This window comes from Lissotriton vulgaris, chromosome 5 (assembly GCF_964263255.1).
Source record: "Lissotriton vulgaris chromosome 5, aLisVul1.2, whole genome shotgun sequence".
Lineage (NCBI taxonomy): Eukaryota > Metazoa > Chordata > Amphibia > Caudata > Salamandridae > Lissotriton > Lissotriton vulgaris.
The window spans coordinates 1605238427-1605256710 of NC_141693.1; the positions used below are offsets into that span (position 1 = coordinate 1605238427).

General features: G+C 46.7%; 1 protein-coding gene across 2 annotated transcripts in view; it reads right to left on the reverse strand.

Annotated features, from left to right (window-relative positions):
- DCAF11 (DDB1 and CUL4 associated factor 11) overlaps window positions 1-18284 on the reverse strand; it is a 278095-nt gene that overhangs the window by 59203 nt on the left and 200608 nt on the right. For both annotated transcript variants that reach the window (XM_086923752.1, XM_086923754.1), the window contains exon 13: window positions 11695-11801. In XM_086923752.1, coding sequence (XP_086779878.1) covers window positions 11695-11801 — 107 coding nt within the window. The remainder of the gene's footprint in view (window positions 1-11694; window positions 11802-18284) is intronic.

Sequence of the window (18284 nt, forward strand, 5' to 3'; positions counted from 1 at the left end):
GCTTGAGGTCCTCTGTATCTATGGGCTCATAGGGCTTTGCCATTAGTTGAGAAAGTACTATACTTAAGCTCCATGTGGGTACTGGAGCTGCTCTTGGTGGGGCAATTCTTTTTGCTCCTTCTAAAAACCTTTTGATTACTAGTCTTGGAAAAAACCTTTGCATGATTTTCCTCTTGTGTATGCTACTATGGCAGCAAGGTCACCTTTATGCTTGAGTAGTTGATGTTGTCTAAGAGGTAAGTAAGGTATGTAATAACCGTTTCTTGCGTGTTGATTGAACTGTTTTTCTTGTTCGCAGTGCACCATGTGGCATATTGTTTCTATTTTGCTGTATAGCATTTTCTTGTTGACTGTGTTCTTGCCTCTTTCTCAAATTTCCATGGTTCACAGAGGCAGATGGAGGTGCCCACATTCTATGTATTCAGGCGCCAAGCAGCTAGATGTAGCGTTGCTGGCTCTGGGTGACAGATCTGGCCCTGTTGCATTGTTAGCAGGTCCTTTTCTGCTTTGATCTTGATCATTTCTCCCCTGGATAGTTCTAGGAGGGTTGAGTCGCATGTTTGCCTTGGCCATTGACTGGCAATAAGAATCATATTTGTTCCTGGAATTTTTGGTGGAAAGGCGTAAGCAAAGGTCTATGGCCAGTTGAGGGAATGTGCATTTTCCTTTGATAGGTGGTGTGGACATTTTGAGGCAAAGGACTGACATTTTTTTGTACTGCACTGTTGCAAACAGGTCTATCACTGGTGTGCCCCACATGTTGAACAGATAATGTACTGTTTTCTGCTTCAACTCCCATTCGTGGGAGCAGTTCTGTCTGCTCAGCTCGTCCGCTGTAATGTTGTCTACTCCTGGTAGATGTACAGTTTGTAGATTGATTTTGTGAATTATTGCCCATTGCCAGATTTCCTGTGCAAGTTTGCTCAGGAGAAAGGACCTTGCATTTGTTCGTTCAGATAGAACATTGTTGTTGTATTGTCTGTTTGGATTCTGATGGGGTTTCCTCTGAATGTGTTTCTGGAATGTCTTGAGTGCCAGAAAGACAGTTTTCATTTCCAAAACGTTGAATTGCTTTGTGGCATCCTGTTCCTTCCATTGACCATGAACTTTCAGCTGGTTGAGATGCGCTCCCAAACTGTTGAAGGATGCATCAGTGGTGACTGTCAAAGAAGGATTTGGGTTCCTAAAAGGTCTCCCCTTTGCTATGTTGTTGGATGCCCACCATTGTATCTCTACTTGGACCCTTTGTGTAGCAACCACTAGATCCTCCCAACTTCCTGTGGCTTGAGACCAGCTGTTGGTAAGCCATTTTTGGAAAGGGTGCATGTGTAAGCTGGTAGAGGGTTGTTTCTTGATGGATTGCTTGTATCCTGGTCTCTGTGTGGTATGCCCTTACTTTTGCTGTATTTAACCTTGCTCCCAGGAAGTTTTTTTTCTCTTTCTGGTGTTGTTGAAGATTTTTTGTGGTTTATCGAGAAACCCAGTGTTTGTAGCGTTTGGATTGTTTTTCGAATATGATTGTGACATGTTTGTTTTGAATGTGCTCTTATGATCCAGTCGTCTAAATAGGGGTAGACTTGGACTCTCTCTCTTCTCAGATGTGCCGCCACTGCAGCTAGACACTTTGTGAACACCTATGGAGCTGATTTTATTCTGAAAGGAAGTACCTTGAATTGGTAGTGTGTTCCATTGTGCAGGAATCTTAGGTACTTTCTGTGTCTTTTGTTCAGGGGGATATGCAAGTGGGAGTCTTTGAGGTCTATTGTTGCCAAGTAATCCCCCTTTTGAATTTGTGGGATTATTTCTTGGAGGGTACACATTTTGAAGCATTGTGTTAGTATTAACTTGTTTATGAATCCAAAGTCCATGATTGGTCATAGAGTTTGATCCTGTTTTGTTTGGGTTGCGGAAATATGGGGAGGAGTTTCCTGTGAACCATTCCTGTCTTGGTACTTTTTCTATTGCCTGTTTTAGGTTTAGTTCCTTGATCTCTGCGTTTAGCAGTGTTCGTTCTGATATCCTCATTTTCCTTGCTTTTGGTGGGTTTGCAGGTGTTATGTTTTTTAGCTTTAGCTCTATCCAATACCCGTATTTTACCAAATTTAATATCCAATTGTCTGTTGTGATCCTTTCCCATTGTCTGTGGAAAAAGGATATTCTTACCCCCACTGGTGTCTTGTGTGGGTCCTTTGTGATTGAGTCAGTTTGACCCATTTCCTCTTCCTTTGCCATCCCCTCTTCCTTGAAAGGGCTGCTTCTGTTGTTGTTGCCAACCTTGATAGCTTGACTGCTGACCCATTTGTTGACTTGGGTTCTGCCCTTGAGTTTGTTGTGACATCTGTTGTCCTTGATCAAAGGTGCCTCTACCTGTGGGCTTAGTGTTATTGAATCCCCCTCTTCTACTGGCACCTCTTTGCTGCATGGCCCCCATTGCCCTTGCCGTTTCATTGTCCTTTATTTGTTGAAGGGATTCGTCTACAGCTTTGCCAAATAGTGCTTCTCCATTGAATGGCCTATTAATGATGGCGGTTTGAACTTCCTGCTTAAAACCTGAGATTCTGAGACAGGCATGTCTTCTCAGGATGGTTCCTGTACACAACTGCCTACCAACAGTATCTGCTGCATCCAAAGCTAACTTCAGACAGGTGTTTGCCACGTTTCTCCCCTCCTGTACAATAGCTTGTGCCCTTTCTTGTCCTGCTCAGGGAGTTTGTTCAAAATCTCCTCAGGGCAACCTGACCTCTGGTCGCTCACCACGCCGCACGGCTCCTCCTGGTGGCCTGTGACTGCCCCTCTGCTGCTGCTGCCAAGGGTTCGCCGCTGGTGAGCCCCTGGCACCTGTGCTGTTGTTCTTTGGTTTGTTGCTCTGTTCTCCACCATTTCTGGCTGCATAATTTGTGTTTTTTCTCCCCTCTGTTTGACGCTCGTTTTTGCCCTTGTGCTGTTTGGTTTGTTGCTCTGTTCTCCCTCATTCCTGGCAGCATATTTTGTGTTTTTCTTCCCTCTGTTTGCCGCTCGTTTTCGCCCTTGCCTTCTGTGCCCCTCGCTTCCCGCCACTGCTCCCCTGTGGCCCGCCCCCTTTTTGCCTTCTGTGCCCACTGCCCTCGCCCATTGGCCACCCCGCTCCCGCCTCCCAGCTGCTCCTCCCTCCCACTTCGCCTCTTATGGAGGGCGCCGCATCGAAGCGCAGCGGACGTGCGCAGCGAGCGCGCCGAAGGCACGCCAAAGGCAAGCCCGTCTAAGACCATCCGCGCCTGGACGCGCCCAGCGCCAGAACCCCTGGACCCCGCGCCACCCGCAACACCAGACTACGCTACGACTCCAACACCCTCCATGCACTCAACACCGGACGAGACCACCCCTGCTACCAAGCAACTCCGAAACACACCCAAGGGCCCATCGCCTGCAGGAACTGCAGACTCACCAGCATCCAACCCACCAAACCAGCTACCAGAGAACCCAACCACCTCTGCTGTATCCTCCTCAACACTCGCTCAACACCCCATCGAACTCTGGGACCTCCTAGACTCCACCGACCCAGACGCCGCCTTCCTAACAGAGGCCTGGCTTAACACCACCTCAGCACCAGACATCACCATAGCCATCCCACAGGGCTACAAGATCTCCCGCAGAGACCGCACCAACGGAGTGGGAGGCGGAATCGCCATCGTCCACAAAGACTCCATCAGAATCTCAACCAACACCGACAACATCATCACCACCGCCGAGCACATGCACTTCCAGATTCACACCGACTCCAATACGACCCTCAGAGGAACACTCATCTACAGACCCCCGGGACCACGACCACAGTTCAGCGACACCATCACCGACCTCATCAGCACCCATGCCCTCGCCTCCACGGACTACATCCTCCTCGGGGACCTGAACTTCCACCTCGAGAACAACAACGACGCCAACTCCACCACCCTGATCGACAACCTAGCCAACCTCGGACTCAAACAGCTCGTGACAACACCCACCCACGCCGCTGGACACACACTTGACCCCATCTTCTCCGCAAGTCCCCACGTCTCCTTCAACTACACCTCCAAACCCCAATGGACCGACCACAGATGCGTCCACTTCACCCTCAGGAAACACACCACACACCAACGCACCCAACAGCTGCCGTGCCGCTGCTGGGGCAAGGTCACCGAGGACCAACTAACGACCACCCTCGACTGGAGACCACCCACCGACCCAGACACCGCCGCAACCAGCCTCACACAGTGGATCAACGACTGCGCCAACACCCTCGCTCCTCTCAAGACCGCCACAACCAGCCATACCGACAAGAAAGCCACCTGGTTCACCAAAGACCTCCGGATCTCCAAGCACACCTGTCGGAAACTGGAGAAGAAATGGCTCCACGACCGAACACCAGACAGCCACACAGCCCTCAAAAGCGCCACCCGCAGGCACCACCAACTCATCAGGACCGCCAAGAGGACCGCCTAGACAAGAAAGCGCACAACACCAAAGAGCTCTTCAACATCGTGAAAGAACTCTCCAACCCCAGCTCCAACCCCAACGACATCCCACCATCACAAGACCTGTGCGACTCCCTGGCTACCTTCTTTCATCGCAATATCACCGACATCCACGACGGCCTCAACTCCGACTCCCCCGCACCCACCACCGAGTCCACCACCTCTGCAACCACCACCCGCACCAGCCGCCTGACCGCCTGGTCCAACGTCAGCGACGAAGACACCATCAAAACCATGAACTCCATCCACTCCCCATCTGACCCCTGCCCTCACCACGTCTCAACAAAGCCAGCACAACCATCGTTCCCCACCTCCGAAAAACAATCAATAGCTCCTTCGAGACAGCAACCTTCCCGGAAAGCTGGAAGCACGCAGAGATCAACGCCCTTCTGAAGAAGCCCAAGGCGGAACCCAATGACCCCCAAGGACTTCAAGAACTGGAATTCAAGAGAAGGCCCTGGCCTGGACCACATCCTTCCTCTCCGGCAGAACCCAGAGCGTCCGCCTCCCACCCTTCCCCTCGAAATCCACAGAGATCATCTGCGGCGTACCACAGGGATCCTCCCTCAGCCCGACGCTGTTCAATATCTACATGGCATCACTCGCCCACGTCGAACGAAAACATTACCTCAAAATCATCTCCTACGCCGACGACACCCAGCTGATCATATCCCTTACGGAAGACCCCCACACCGCTAAAGCCAAACTCCACAGAGGAATGAAGGCCGTAGCCAACTGGATGAAGGACAGCAGATTGAAGCTGAATTTAGACAAAACGGAGGTCCTCATCCTCGGACCCACCCCCTCAGCCTGGGACAACTCCTGGTGGCCCACATCACTAGGCGCAGCCCCCGAACCCACAGACCACGCATGCAACCTGGGGGTCATCCTCAACTCCACCCTCTCCATGACCAGGCAAGTCAACGCCGTCTCCGCATCCTGCTTCAACACCCTCCGAATGCTCAGCAGAATCTTCAAAATGGATCCCCACCGACACTAGAAAGACCGTCACTCAGGCCCTCATCACCAGCAGACTAGACTACGGGAACGCCCTCTACTCAGAAACTACAAACAAGCTGCTGAGACGACTACAACGAATCCAGAACGCCTCGGCTCGAATGATCCTAGACGTCCCCCGCCGCAGCCACATCACACCCCACCTGAGAGGCCTGCACTGGCTCCCCGTCAACAAGAGGATCACCTTCAAACTCCTCATCCACGCACACAAAGCACTACGCAACACCGGACCCACCTACCTCAACAACCGACTCAGCTTCCACACCCCCACCCGAAGCCTCCGCTCAGCCAACCTCGCCCTTGCCACAGTCGCTCGGATCCGGAAAACCACAGCCGGAGGAAGATCCTTCTCCTACAACACCGCCGCCAAGACCTGGAACACTCTCCCAACCAATCTACGACAGACTCAGAACCTACTGGTCTTCAGAAGACTCCTCAAGACCTGGCTCTTCGACCAGTAGCGCCCCCCCTCTCCTCCCCTAGCGCCTTGAGACCCTCACGAGTATGTAGCGCACTCTAGAAATGTAATGATTGATTGATTGATTGATCCTCTATCTCATCCCACTTTTGGTGGCCATATCTATTTAGTAGGGCATTTGAGTTGGCAATACACCACGGTGTTGCTTCCTCCTTTTCCGTCCTTTTCCCCACCATATCCATCCTCTTACTTTCTTTTTCTGGTGGAAGCGTGGTGTTGGAGGCTGCATTTGCTCTCCTTCTGGCTGTGGTGACAATAATTGAGACAGGTACTGTACTTTCCTGAAAATATTTAGGGTCCTTTGAGGAGGGTTTATACTTGGTCTCCATTTTGGGGGTTACCACCTTGTTTGAGGCAGGCTCCTTGAAGGCTTCTTTGCCTTGATCCAGAATACTGGGCAGCATAGGAAGATACTGTGTTCCTTTTGTAGCTGGTGCCAGAGTTTCTAGCAAGAAACATGTGTCCCATTGTTCTTCCTCTAAGGGTACACCAAATTGATTTGCTGAGCTTTTTACAATGGCATTATAGAAAGCTAGGTCATCTGGAGGCGAAGCTTTCGAAGGGTAACAGCAAATTTCCTATTCTGCGCTCTCGGTGTCGAGGTCGTTCCACGTATCCTCAAACAGTTCGGAGTTTTCCTCTTCTTCAGGTATGTCTCTGTATTCCGCAGGTTCCTCGCCTTAAACAACATCAAAACACTCACCCCCAGTCACAGATCTGGGTTTAATCCATCGTTATTTTGCTCACCAAGCCACCCCAGTTCAGACATGGCCATATGCAAATCAGTCTTGACCCTGTGCCTTATAGGAACAGTCCAGCCCGAACTGCCAAGCCATGTCTTCCCTGGACCGGATTCAAGCATCCTAGGACTGGTTTCTGGCTATCAGTCGTCTTCAGCCAGGATAGCTTGACTCCAGTGGCTTAGTGAGCACAGGACCCACGTCTGGGCATACCCTTCCCAAAAAGACATATGAATCCCGCTACCCCCAACCAGTTTTGCACGACTCCTCTACACTGCCGCACACACAGACCTCTCCGCACCTCCTGCCCCATCTCCCCTATGGTGATCCTTGACCTCTGCAAATCCTACCCTCACCGCTCACCCACCAATATCCAGCCTCCCCCGGCCTCCAGCATTCGTGTCATATTGGGGACTAGCCGAACTCCCCTCTCACCTTGTTCACCTAGGCCACCTCCCCAACTCACTGTCATCCACTCCCTTCCACTCCCCAAAACTCCCCCGAAACCTCTTTCCTGCATGCTTGTTAATTGTCGGTCTGCTGTGCGACATGCCACTGAAATCTCTGAAACTATCCTTAGTGAATCCATCGACATTGCGTTCCTAACGGAAACCTGGCTCAAAGACCACTCGACAAGCATCCTGGACCTCCTCGCACCTCCGGGCTACTCTATTCTCAGGAAAGACAGGCCCATCCGAATAGGCGGTGGTGTTGCCATCATCTTCAAAGAGGAAATACAAATTTCCCTTGACAATAATACGAATTACTCCGCCCTTGAATACCTTGAAGCTGAACTCAAAATTCACGGCTCCCAACCCATTCGCCTTCACAACATATATAACCCTCCCGGCAATACTCATCCCTTCATTGATGAGCTATCCAACCTTCTTACACAATCGTCACTTTCCAACTCCCAAAACATTTTCCTGGGAGACCTCAGCCTCCACTAGAATGAGCCCAACGACCCCTCTATCACCCTCCTTTCCAACCTTCTCGAGATCAATGACCTCAAGCAACTCTGTCAATCCCCGACCCACTCCAAAGGAGCTATCCTAGATGCCATAATTACAAGCAAATATCTAGCCCTCTTATCCAACATTGTTCCCATCGACTGGTCCGACCACCATCTATTACTGTTCTCTATAGCGGTCTCTGCCACTCCTCCTCCCACGAAAATCACTAAACCCATGAAACTGTCCAGAAATTTGAATAATGTCCCCCCGGGTTTACTGGAATCCAAACTCTATGCCCAACTTCTCGCCATCCCGCCCTCATTTAACGCGAATGAGCTTACAGAACACTACAACAAATCAGTTGTGGACACCCTGGACCTCCTGGCCCCGCTTAAGCTCAAAAACCAAAGAACCATTCCTTCCAAATCATGGTTTAATACTGAGCTAAACAATGAAAGAGGCTCACTTAGACGGACGGAAAGAACATGAAGACTGCACCCTACCCCCTTGCACCTAGCTCGCCTCAGACTTGCAAGATCTTCTTACAAAAACACACCTTTAAACAAAAAGCATCCTTTTTCCGAGCACAACTGGACAGAGCTAAAAACAGACCCAGAGAACTGTTCAACATTGTTCGCAATCAAACCTCATCTGCTCCTCCTGTACTTATGGCCTCGACGACCAGATGAGAAGAAATAGCCCTCTTTTTTTTCTGATTGCTAAAATAGAGCAATCCTTCCTGCCGACTCTGACCCCTACCTCCATGTTGTACATCTCCCCTATCGCACCTGCTTCCCGCTCACACCCCCCGCCCCCTCCATGACCCTCCTTAACACTGATCTCACGCCCCCCTCCTTTCCCTCCACCCTCCATGATTCTAATCCCCTAACACTCGCCTTAAAAATAACGCTGCTTGGCATAATTTCCAGCCAGTCACTGAAAGAGATGTCTTTGACATCATTGCAAAACTTAAACCCTCCTCCCACACTAAAGAAACCCTCCCTTCTAAACTCGTCCAAAACCTCAAACATATCATTACCCCTACCTGGACCTCGTTCATTAACACTTTCCTAGCCACCGGCTGTGTCCCCACCTCCCTACAACTGGACCAAATCACCCCCATTCTTAAAAACCCTACTGCTGACCCTAATGACCTCAACAACCTTCGTCCTATTTCCAACTTGCCCCTCCTCTCGAAAGCCCTTGAAAAACGTGTCCTTCTTCAGCTTGACAGACACATTGAACTTTTTAACTTACTTGACCCTCTTCAATCAGGCTTCAGGAAAGGCTGCAGCACCGAATCCGCCATGCTTAACATTATAGATGACATTCACCACTCCCTCGACAATGGCGAATCTAGCCTACTGAACCTCCGAGATCTCTCCGCAGGTTTCGATACCGTTACCCATTCTGCTCTACTCAAAGTCCTTAAAGAACGATTCGGCCTTAATGGTATGACTCATAATTAGTTTGTCTCATACCTGCAACACCGTGCGCAACAAATTAAATCCACAACTGCCTTTCAAACCCCTCCCCCATCTCTCTAGGAGTTCCGCAAGGATCCATACCATCTCCCTCTCTCTTTAACCTCTTCATGGAACCCCTCACCTTCATTCTCAAACAAGCCGGGATTACCTATCACCTCTACGCTGAGGATACACAACTCTACCATAAGATAAAAACCCATGCTGACATCCTCCACCTCAACAACACCCTCAGCAAAATTCAAGCCTGGTTCCACTCGAACCATCTCAAACTTAACCCCAAAAAAACCTGAAATTATCCTTTCCCCCCCCAAAAACAACCAGCTCCCCATTCAAAAGTGGATCACAGACCTTAACGCCCTCAACTGCCCCTTGTCCCTAGCCACCTCATTCAAATACTTGGGCATCTCCCTTGACAACCGCCTAACTCTCAACATACACATCAAAAACTCTGCCAAAGGACCCCTCTTTCCCCTCCGTAACCTTAAGAAAATTAAGCCCTTCAACCCAATTGATGACTCTAAACTGGCAGTCCAATCTCTTGTTGTATCGCGCATCGATTATGACAATGCCATCCTCACCGGAATTCTTAAAACCCACCTGGTACCTCTAAAATCAGTGCTCAACCTTGCGGTTAGGCTTATCGAGGACTGCAAACGATTTGACCACATCTCTCCCGCCCTCAAAACCCTCAAATGGCTCCCCATTGAAGGCAGATCCACATATAAAACCACCTGCATTACGCACAAAATCCTCCACCAAAAAACACCGACATACCTCTCAAATAAACTGACCAAAGCAGGCTGCACGCGATCTCTGAGAAGCTCCAACACCCTCCTTAGTATCCACCCCCCTCCAGAAAAAGAATTCCACTCAGTCACGCTCCTTTTCAGGCAATGCCCCATTTATTTGGAATGCCCTCCCAAAAGACCTCCGTTGTAACCAGTCCTTCCCCAGCTTCAAAAAAGAACTCAAACTTCTTCTCCTTAATAAATACTGGGGCTTCTAATCCCTCCCTGGTGGCCTCGCCCCTCTGCATCACCCCACCTAGCTGCTCCGCCTATGGCTAGTGACCCCTCGCCTGCCCCCCCCTCTCCTTCAATCCGACCTCCTTTTGACCCTCAGTTTTCTTGCATGTTTTTGTCTTTCCTGCTCCTTGGTATACTTAGGTGAAGCTTCCCACCAAACTGTGACTGCTATATTGTATATCTCATAGTGTCTAGCAATTGTTTTTACTTTTTTATCTAGTTGACATGTATCCTATGTGGACTTGCTCTTTTATTAATCCTTTGTCTGTGCTTATACTCACTGTACCTGTATTGGTACACCTTGTAAAGCTCTCTGGTACTCCTGGGTCCAGCCAGCGCTATATAAAACCTCTAAAATAAATAAAAATAAAATAAATATGGCCATGTCTGAACTGGGGTGCCGGAGTGAGCTAAAGAATGATGGATTAAACCCAGATCAGTTGATTGGGGGTGAGTGCTTGCAATGTTCAACACTCCGTTCATCATCCCCTTTGGTTTTGCTTTGTTCGTCCTTAGTTGGCAGGGTATGCCCAGACGTGGGTCCCTTGCTCACTTTGCCACTAGATTCAAGCTAGCCTGGCTGATGATGGCTGATTAGCCAGAAACCGGTCCCAGGAGGCTTGTTTCCGGTCCAGGGAAGACATGGCTTGGCAGTTCGGGCTGGACTGTTCCCATGAGGCACAGGGTCAGGCTGATTTGCACATTGCCATGTCTGAACTGGGGTGGCGGAGTGAGCTAAAGAATGATGATGGATTAAACCCAGATCAGTTGACTGGGGGTGAGTGCTTGCAATGTTCAACACTCCGTCCATCCTCCCCTTTGGTTTTGCTTTAGACTTTGAATGAGACAGAACTTATGTCAGTCTGCTTCATAGGGCTAGTTAGCCATTTGTAGTCTTTTGCTTGTGATTTGATTATGCTAACTTTGTTGAATGATTAACTCATCTTTTTGGTTTCTGCAATTATTATATTGATTATTGAATAAATTAACAGAACTGGGATAATTGTCTCAAGACTCTTCTTAATGTTTTTGGATGAATATATGATACCATGATTTCTCCCTTTCTCACACTTGGCCCCAGTAAAATAATTTAATTATAACATTTGTATAGTGCTTCTGAACCAATATGTGAAAGGGCGTTTTAAATAAAACAACATTTAAGCCTTCATCTGAATAAGAAGCAAAGAGAACAAGAACACACATAAGAACAAAGAAAGAACATAGTAATATAGTATTCCTCTGGCCACCTAGTTTATTTGATTTTAAAGCGATATTAAAATAATAGCTTTTGGAAACATCACTAAAGATAGTTAAAGGTGTCACTGAAAAATGTGCTTGCAAAAGAAGGTATGTTTTATAATGAAAAAAAGGTGATATAATGCAGGTGTACTAATGACAACGTTATGCAGTGCATTGGTACAAATTGGATGGGAAGCACAGGGAATAAACTACCCAACCTCTTAGGCTAGTATATTTATTGGCCTCCCGATTGAACACTTACCGAGCTACTAACAATCTTCTCTTGATAAGGATGCCAGCTTACGTCGCGAACACAGGCACGATGACTGGTCAGTCTCTTCACAAGTTTCCCTGTCAGGAGGTCGTATACTATTACAAGAGAGAAAAAAAAAGTAATTACTTTACGCACACAGCTGCGGAATGGCATTAAAAGAAAACTCACTACTAGGAACATGCAGCTCTTCTTCGTACGGTACCAAAATATTATCACTTACACCATAATTTCAGTCGGCCCTAAAAAGGGTGCAATTTTTATTGCAACTTATATATTTTTACACTGCAGGGATCAGAATTTATTCTGTAGGATTAATAGCACCCAGTTAAAATTATTGTCTGAAAAACAAAGCATAAAGTGGGAACCACATCCAGGTTCTGTAATTTATCACACAAATCGTAATCGCAATATGTGCTGTAAGAAGAGACGCTATCGCATATGAATTAGTGTAACTGTGTTCTGGGCCTGAATCCTTTTGACACAGATGTGCTCTACTCAATAAAATCTGGAAATTATAAGCACCTTCTTTCATCCATTTAGGTGCTGTGCATGACTCTCATAAAATATTTCAGAAATCTGACTGTTTTCATATATCCCAGACTCTTGTTGCCCACAATCCTATTCTGGCTGTGTCACTGGTCTCTTCTATGACCTCTGAGAAGGTGGGCTAACCTATCCATGCTGTCTTAGTAGCAAGAGTGAGTTGGGAGAGATCAGCTTCATGCAAGAAAGTTAACACCTACAAGCTCGTTTGGTGGTTAATCTGTATTTGAGTCACCCAGTTTTCATGCAGTTCAAGTACTGGTTTCAATGCTGCCAGAATGCCGACATAAATGCCAATCCAGAAACAGCCTCATGTTTATTCTCAAGCTACAGAGGACTAGAAGGTAAGGTACACATTATTGTAGCCCTAAACGTCCCATCATGAGTCAGATGCAATATCTCTACAAGTCATGTAATGGAAGTTGTTCGCTTCACCATCGAAGAAGGGTTTGAATAGTTGTCAATGTCTAATCTGAGTGGTATGTTTAACACAGCAGCTGAAAGTTACCTAGCTATTAAGAGTTTTCAGCATCTGTGTTTTACAATAGTATATTGATTTATATGCTCTGATGAACTGCTCAGTCTTCGAGTAAATCTGTTGTATAAACGTCTGTTAACTTTAGCAAGCGTTGGTAAAGCCAAAAGGTCTTGCCTTTGAGATATAGGGTCTTTTTGTGGGCATGGAAATCAAAACCAAATTTTAAAAAGTATCACAAAATCACTTTTTTTCCTTTAAGGTAGAGAGGAGGGTAGCAATTTGCTACCTGCTCCAATACCAAATTAAATAAAAAATGAATATTTTGAAAAACAATCTTGGGAGCGGGGGCAACGGAGGGGCAGAACGAAAAAAGAAGCACATGAGTAGACGCAACACAGGATGAGAAAAAGAGTTTGTGTGAGGGAAAAGCACACAAGAGAGAGGTTGCAAAACGAGGGAGACCGCAACATGGAACTTGGGAGAATGTTTTTTTTTGTGAATGGGTGAGAAGCACACGAGGTAGAGAGCTGAAAAACGTGAGCAGCCAATCTGAGGGATGGTAAGGAAGAACAACAGTTACTTACCTGTAATCTGTGGTTCTCCAGTATTGGTGTCTTTCATAGATTCACATGCCTGAATCATTCCCCGTCGTCGGAGTGGGAGTCCCACAGTACATAAAAAAGCAATAAAATGCCTTGGTAATAACCAACCAGGAAGTAAAGTAGCCCAGCTACAGGAGAAAAAACTTCCACACTCATGACTATCCTAGTAATTTTGTACAGCCCAAACTGCAGCCAATCAGGCGTCAGCACCCACCAGAAGGTTCTCCCCAGAGGCTTGGGCTCGAAGATTTTCTCGCACAGGAGTGATGGTAAACAAAGTAGCCTATGAGCCTCTGCAGGAAGGTGGGCGGGTTGCATGTGAATCTATGAAAGACACCAATACTGGAGAACTACAGATTACAGGTAAGTAACTATTGTTCTTCTCCAGTATTGGGGTGTCTTTCATAGATTCACATGACTGAATCAGAGAAGATAGCAGTACATATCTGTGCTTGGAAGACGCTATTTGTAGCATAAGCACACACATATATATATATATGGAATATGCTACTTACCAGTATGCATCTGTTCTTGGCATAGAGGGCTGCAGAGTGGTACATTATGAATAGATCGCCATCTGGTGTTGGGCTCGGATGATTGCACTTTGTTTTTCTCTTGGAGAGTCTTTTGTATCTTGGTGACTCCTCCCTTGGTTGGTAGTGCGCATGGGCATCGGCTCCATCCTTAGATTGTTTTGCCATAGTAGGGTTAGATGGAGTAGTATAGTAGAATACAGATAAGAGTGCCCATGTAAGTGTATCTAAATAAGATAATGTTGGAACAGACACAGGTTTCCGGGGAGGCTGGGAGGGCATGTACCACTCTGCAGCCCTCTATGCCAAGAACAGATGCATACTGGTAAGTAGCATATTCCGTTCGAGGCATATGGGCTGCAGATGGTACATTATGAATAGACTATACAGAGGTTCTCTCCCTAGCGGTGGTCGCCCGTGTCTGTTGCAACTGTCTGAAATAATGTTTTTAATACTGCTTGTCCCACTCTAGCTTGTTGTGTTGTGTGCACATCTACACAATAGTGTTTTGTGAAGGTGTGCGGTGTAACCCAGGTAGCCGCTTTGCATATGTCATCTAATGGAATGTTTCCCAGAAATGCCATAGATGCTCCTAGTTTACGTGTAGAGTGAGCTCTAGGAGGAACAGTTAATGTTCTCTTTGCCTTTAAGTAGCATATTTGAATGCATTTTACAATCCATCTGGCAATGCCCGCTTTGGAGATGGGATTGCCTTTATGTGTGGGAGAAAACGCAACAAATAGCTGTTTTGTCTTTCTGAAAGTTTGTGTTCTTTCTATATAGTACAATATAGCCCTTCTAACATCCAGTGTATGTAGGGCTCTTTCAGCTACTGTTTGTGGTTTTGGAAAGAAAACCGGTAATTCCACTGACTGATTGATGTGGAATGCTGAAATAACCTTCGGTAAGAATTTTGGGTTTGTTCTAAGAACCACTTTATTTTGGTGTAGCTGCATAAATGGTTCTTGAATCGTAAAAGCCTGCAGTTCACTTACTCTTCTAAGTGACGTGATAGCTATGAGAAAGGCCACCTTCCATGTGAGGAATTGTATTTCGCACCTATGCATAGGTTCAAATGGTGGCCCCATTAGTCTGGTAAGCACTATGTTAAGATTCCAGACTGGGGAAGGTGGTCTTCTTGGTGGAATGACTCTTTTGAGTCCTTCCATGAAAGCTTTAATTGCTGGTACTTTAAACAGTGACAGATGTTGCCTGTTTTGTAGGTACGCCGCTATGGCTGCGAGATGAACTCTGATAGAGGTATATGCTAGGTTACATTGCTGTAAGTGTAATAAATAGCAAATGATTTGTTTAGTGGATGCGTCCAGAGGGTTGATGTGCTTACTGTTACAGTGTATAGCAAACCTCTTCCATTTTGCTGCATAGCATGCTCTGGTGGTAGGACGTCTTGCTTGTTTAATGATTTCCATGCATTCTGGTGGTAAATCTAAATACCCAAACTCTATGACCTCAGGAGCCAGATCGCTAGGTTCAGTTGTTTGGGATCTGGGTGCATTATTTCTCCATGGTTCTGTGTAAGATGCATGGGTAATAACCTTAGCTTTTGATGTGGTACTTGTGAGAGTTGTAGCAGCGTGGTGAACCACGGCTGTCTTGCCCACGTGGGTGCCACTAGTATCATTGTCATTGAGTGTTGCTGCAGTTTCCGAACCGTAATGGAATTAGTGGTAGAGGAGGGAACGCGTAAGCAAATTTGTTGGACCAATTTATCCACAGTGCATTGCCCTGGGACCTTTGGTGTGGGTACCTGGATGCGAATTCTTTGCATTTTGCGTTCTGATGATTGGCAAACAGATCTATCTCTGGTTGCCCCCATTTTTGGAAGAATGGCTGTAGTATTTGGTCGTGCAGCTCCCATTCGTGTACTTGTTCTGACTGTCTGCTTAGGATGTCTGCTATTTGATTTTGAACTCCTGGTAGGTGTTCCGCTAACAGGTAGATCTTTTGAGGAATGGCCCATCTCCATATGTCCTGTGCTAGTCTGGACAGTTGGAGAGAGTGTGTCCCCCCCCTGTTTTTGAATATAATACATTGCAGTCATGTTGTCTGTTCTGATCAGGACTGCTTTGCTTGTTATTTGCATTTTGAAAGCTTTTAGTGCTAGAAATATTGCTAATAGTTCTAGGTAGTTGATGTGCAGTTTCTTTTGCTGCACACTCCACTTCCCCTGTACTGTGTATCTGTCCATATGCGCTCCCCATCCGGAGAGCGATGCGTCCGCTGTTATTATTACTTGTGGAATTGGCTCTAGGAACGACCGTCCCTTGGAAATGTTTTCTGTGTTCCACCACTTCAGAGAGCGATACGTCCGGTCGTTTACCAACACCAGATCTGTAATCTGACCTTGAGCCTGATTCCACTGTGTCGCTAGACACTCTTGTAGTGGGCGCATTTGTAGTCTGGCATGTGGTATTAGCAGTATGCAGGAGGACATCATGCCTAATAGTTGCATAAACACTCGTGCTGGTAGTGAGTGTTGTGGTTGAAATCTTTGTATTAACCCGACCATTGTCTGTACTCTGATTGGGTTGGGGTATGCTATTGCCTTTTCTGTGTCTACTGTAGCCCCCAGGTATTGCTGAATCTGGTTTGGTTGCAGGTGTGATTTTTTGTAGTTCACCGTGAACCCTACGTGGTGCAGCAATTGAATTGTCTTCTGTGTGTTGTGAAGACATTCTTCCTTTGATTTGGCCTTTATTAGCCTATCGTCCAAGTATGGGAAGACATGTATTTGTTGTCTTCTTAGGTGTGCTGCCACCACAGCTAGGCATTTTGTGAAAACTCTCGGTGCTGTTGTGACACCGAACGGAAGGACTTTGAACTGATAGTGTTGTCCTTCTAACACAAACCTTAGGTATTTTCTGTGGGCTTTGTGAATTGGGATATGAAAGTAAGCGTCTTTTAGATCCAGTGTAGAAAGAAAGTCCCCTTTCTTCAGTAAAGGGAGTACTTGTTGGAGCGTGACCATGTGGAAGTGCTCCGAATTTATGTAAGCATTGAGAGGTCTGAGGTCTAATATTGGTCTTAGGGACCCGTCCTTTTTGGGGATCAGGAAGTATAGAGAGTATACTCCTGTTCCTTGTTGATCTTTTGGGACCTTCTCTATTGCATGCTTTTGTAGAAGTGCTAGAACTTCTTCTCTTAACAATGTCAGATGATCTTGACTCATTGGACGCTGTTTGGGGGGGATGTTTGGTGGGGTAGCTGTGAGTTCTAGGCAATAACCATGTTGGATAATTTGTCTCACCCACTTGTCTGACGTGATGTTCTCCCAGACAGGTAGGAACTGTGATAGACGTCCCCCGACCGGTGTTATATGGTCTGGGGGGAGTTCTATGAAGTCACTGTTTTGGTGTTGAGGCGTTGCGGTTGTTATTATTTCCGCGGCCTCTACCCTTATTGTTGTTACCTCTGTAACTGCCTCTTGAATTACCTCTGGGTGATGTTGGTGTGAAAGATGTGGATTGCTGATTCGTTCCTGTGTTCTTTGAGCCCCCTCTATAGGTGGATCTACGAAAGGAACCTCTGTGTGTTGGCTGTTGCAATGCTCCCATTGACTTAGCCGTTTCCGTATCTTTCTTCATTTTTTCTAATGTCTCGTCCGTGCTTGAACCAAACAATGTCTTCTGATCAAATGGTTTGTTCAGTAGTGCTGTTTGTACTTCTTGTTTGAATCCTGAGATTCTAAGCCATGCGTGCCTTCTTAGCATGACACTAGTGTTAATAGACCTTGCTGCAGTGTCCGCTGCGTCTAATGCACACTTAATGGAAGTATTAGTTATTATTTTACCTTCCTGTATTAATTGGTCTGCCTTCTTCTGATGTTCTTTTGGGAGATGTGTGAGAAGTTTCTCTAACTCATCGTAATGTGCCCTGTCGTACCGTGCGAGTAGTGCTTGTGTATTGGCTATACGCCAGCTATTCGCTGCCTGTGATGCTACTCTTTTGCCTGATGCATCTATTAACTTCGACTCTTTATCTGGTGGAGGAGCCTCTCCTGTAGATAATGAGTTTGCTCTTTTACGAGCGTTTGAGACCACCAGCGAGTCTAGAGGTACATGCCCTCTAATAAATATTGGGTCCTTTGGAGCCGCTTTGTATTTTTTATCAATTCTTGGGTTTAACACCCTGGCTCTCACTGGGTTTTCGAATATTTCCTCTGTGTGAGTAAGAAGACCCTTCAGCATAGGAAGAGTACCTGATGTTCTCTGTGCATTAGGTAGAGTCTCTAACAAGAAATCCTCTATTTGAGGTTCTGTATGCATATCTAGTTTGTGATATTTTGCTGCCCTATTAATGAGCTGCACAAACCCTGTGTTATCATCAGGTGGTGAAGGCTTTGAGGGATATAGCTCTGGGTCGTTGTCCTCATCTGACCCTACATCATAATTTTCCCATGGA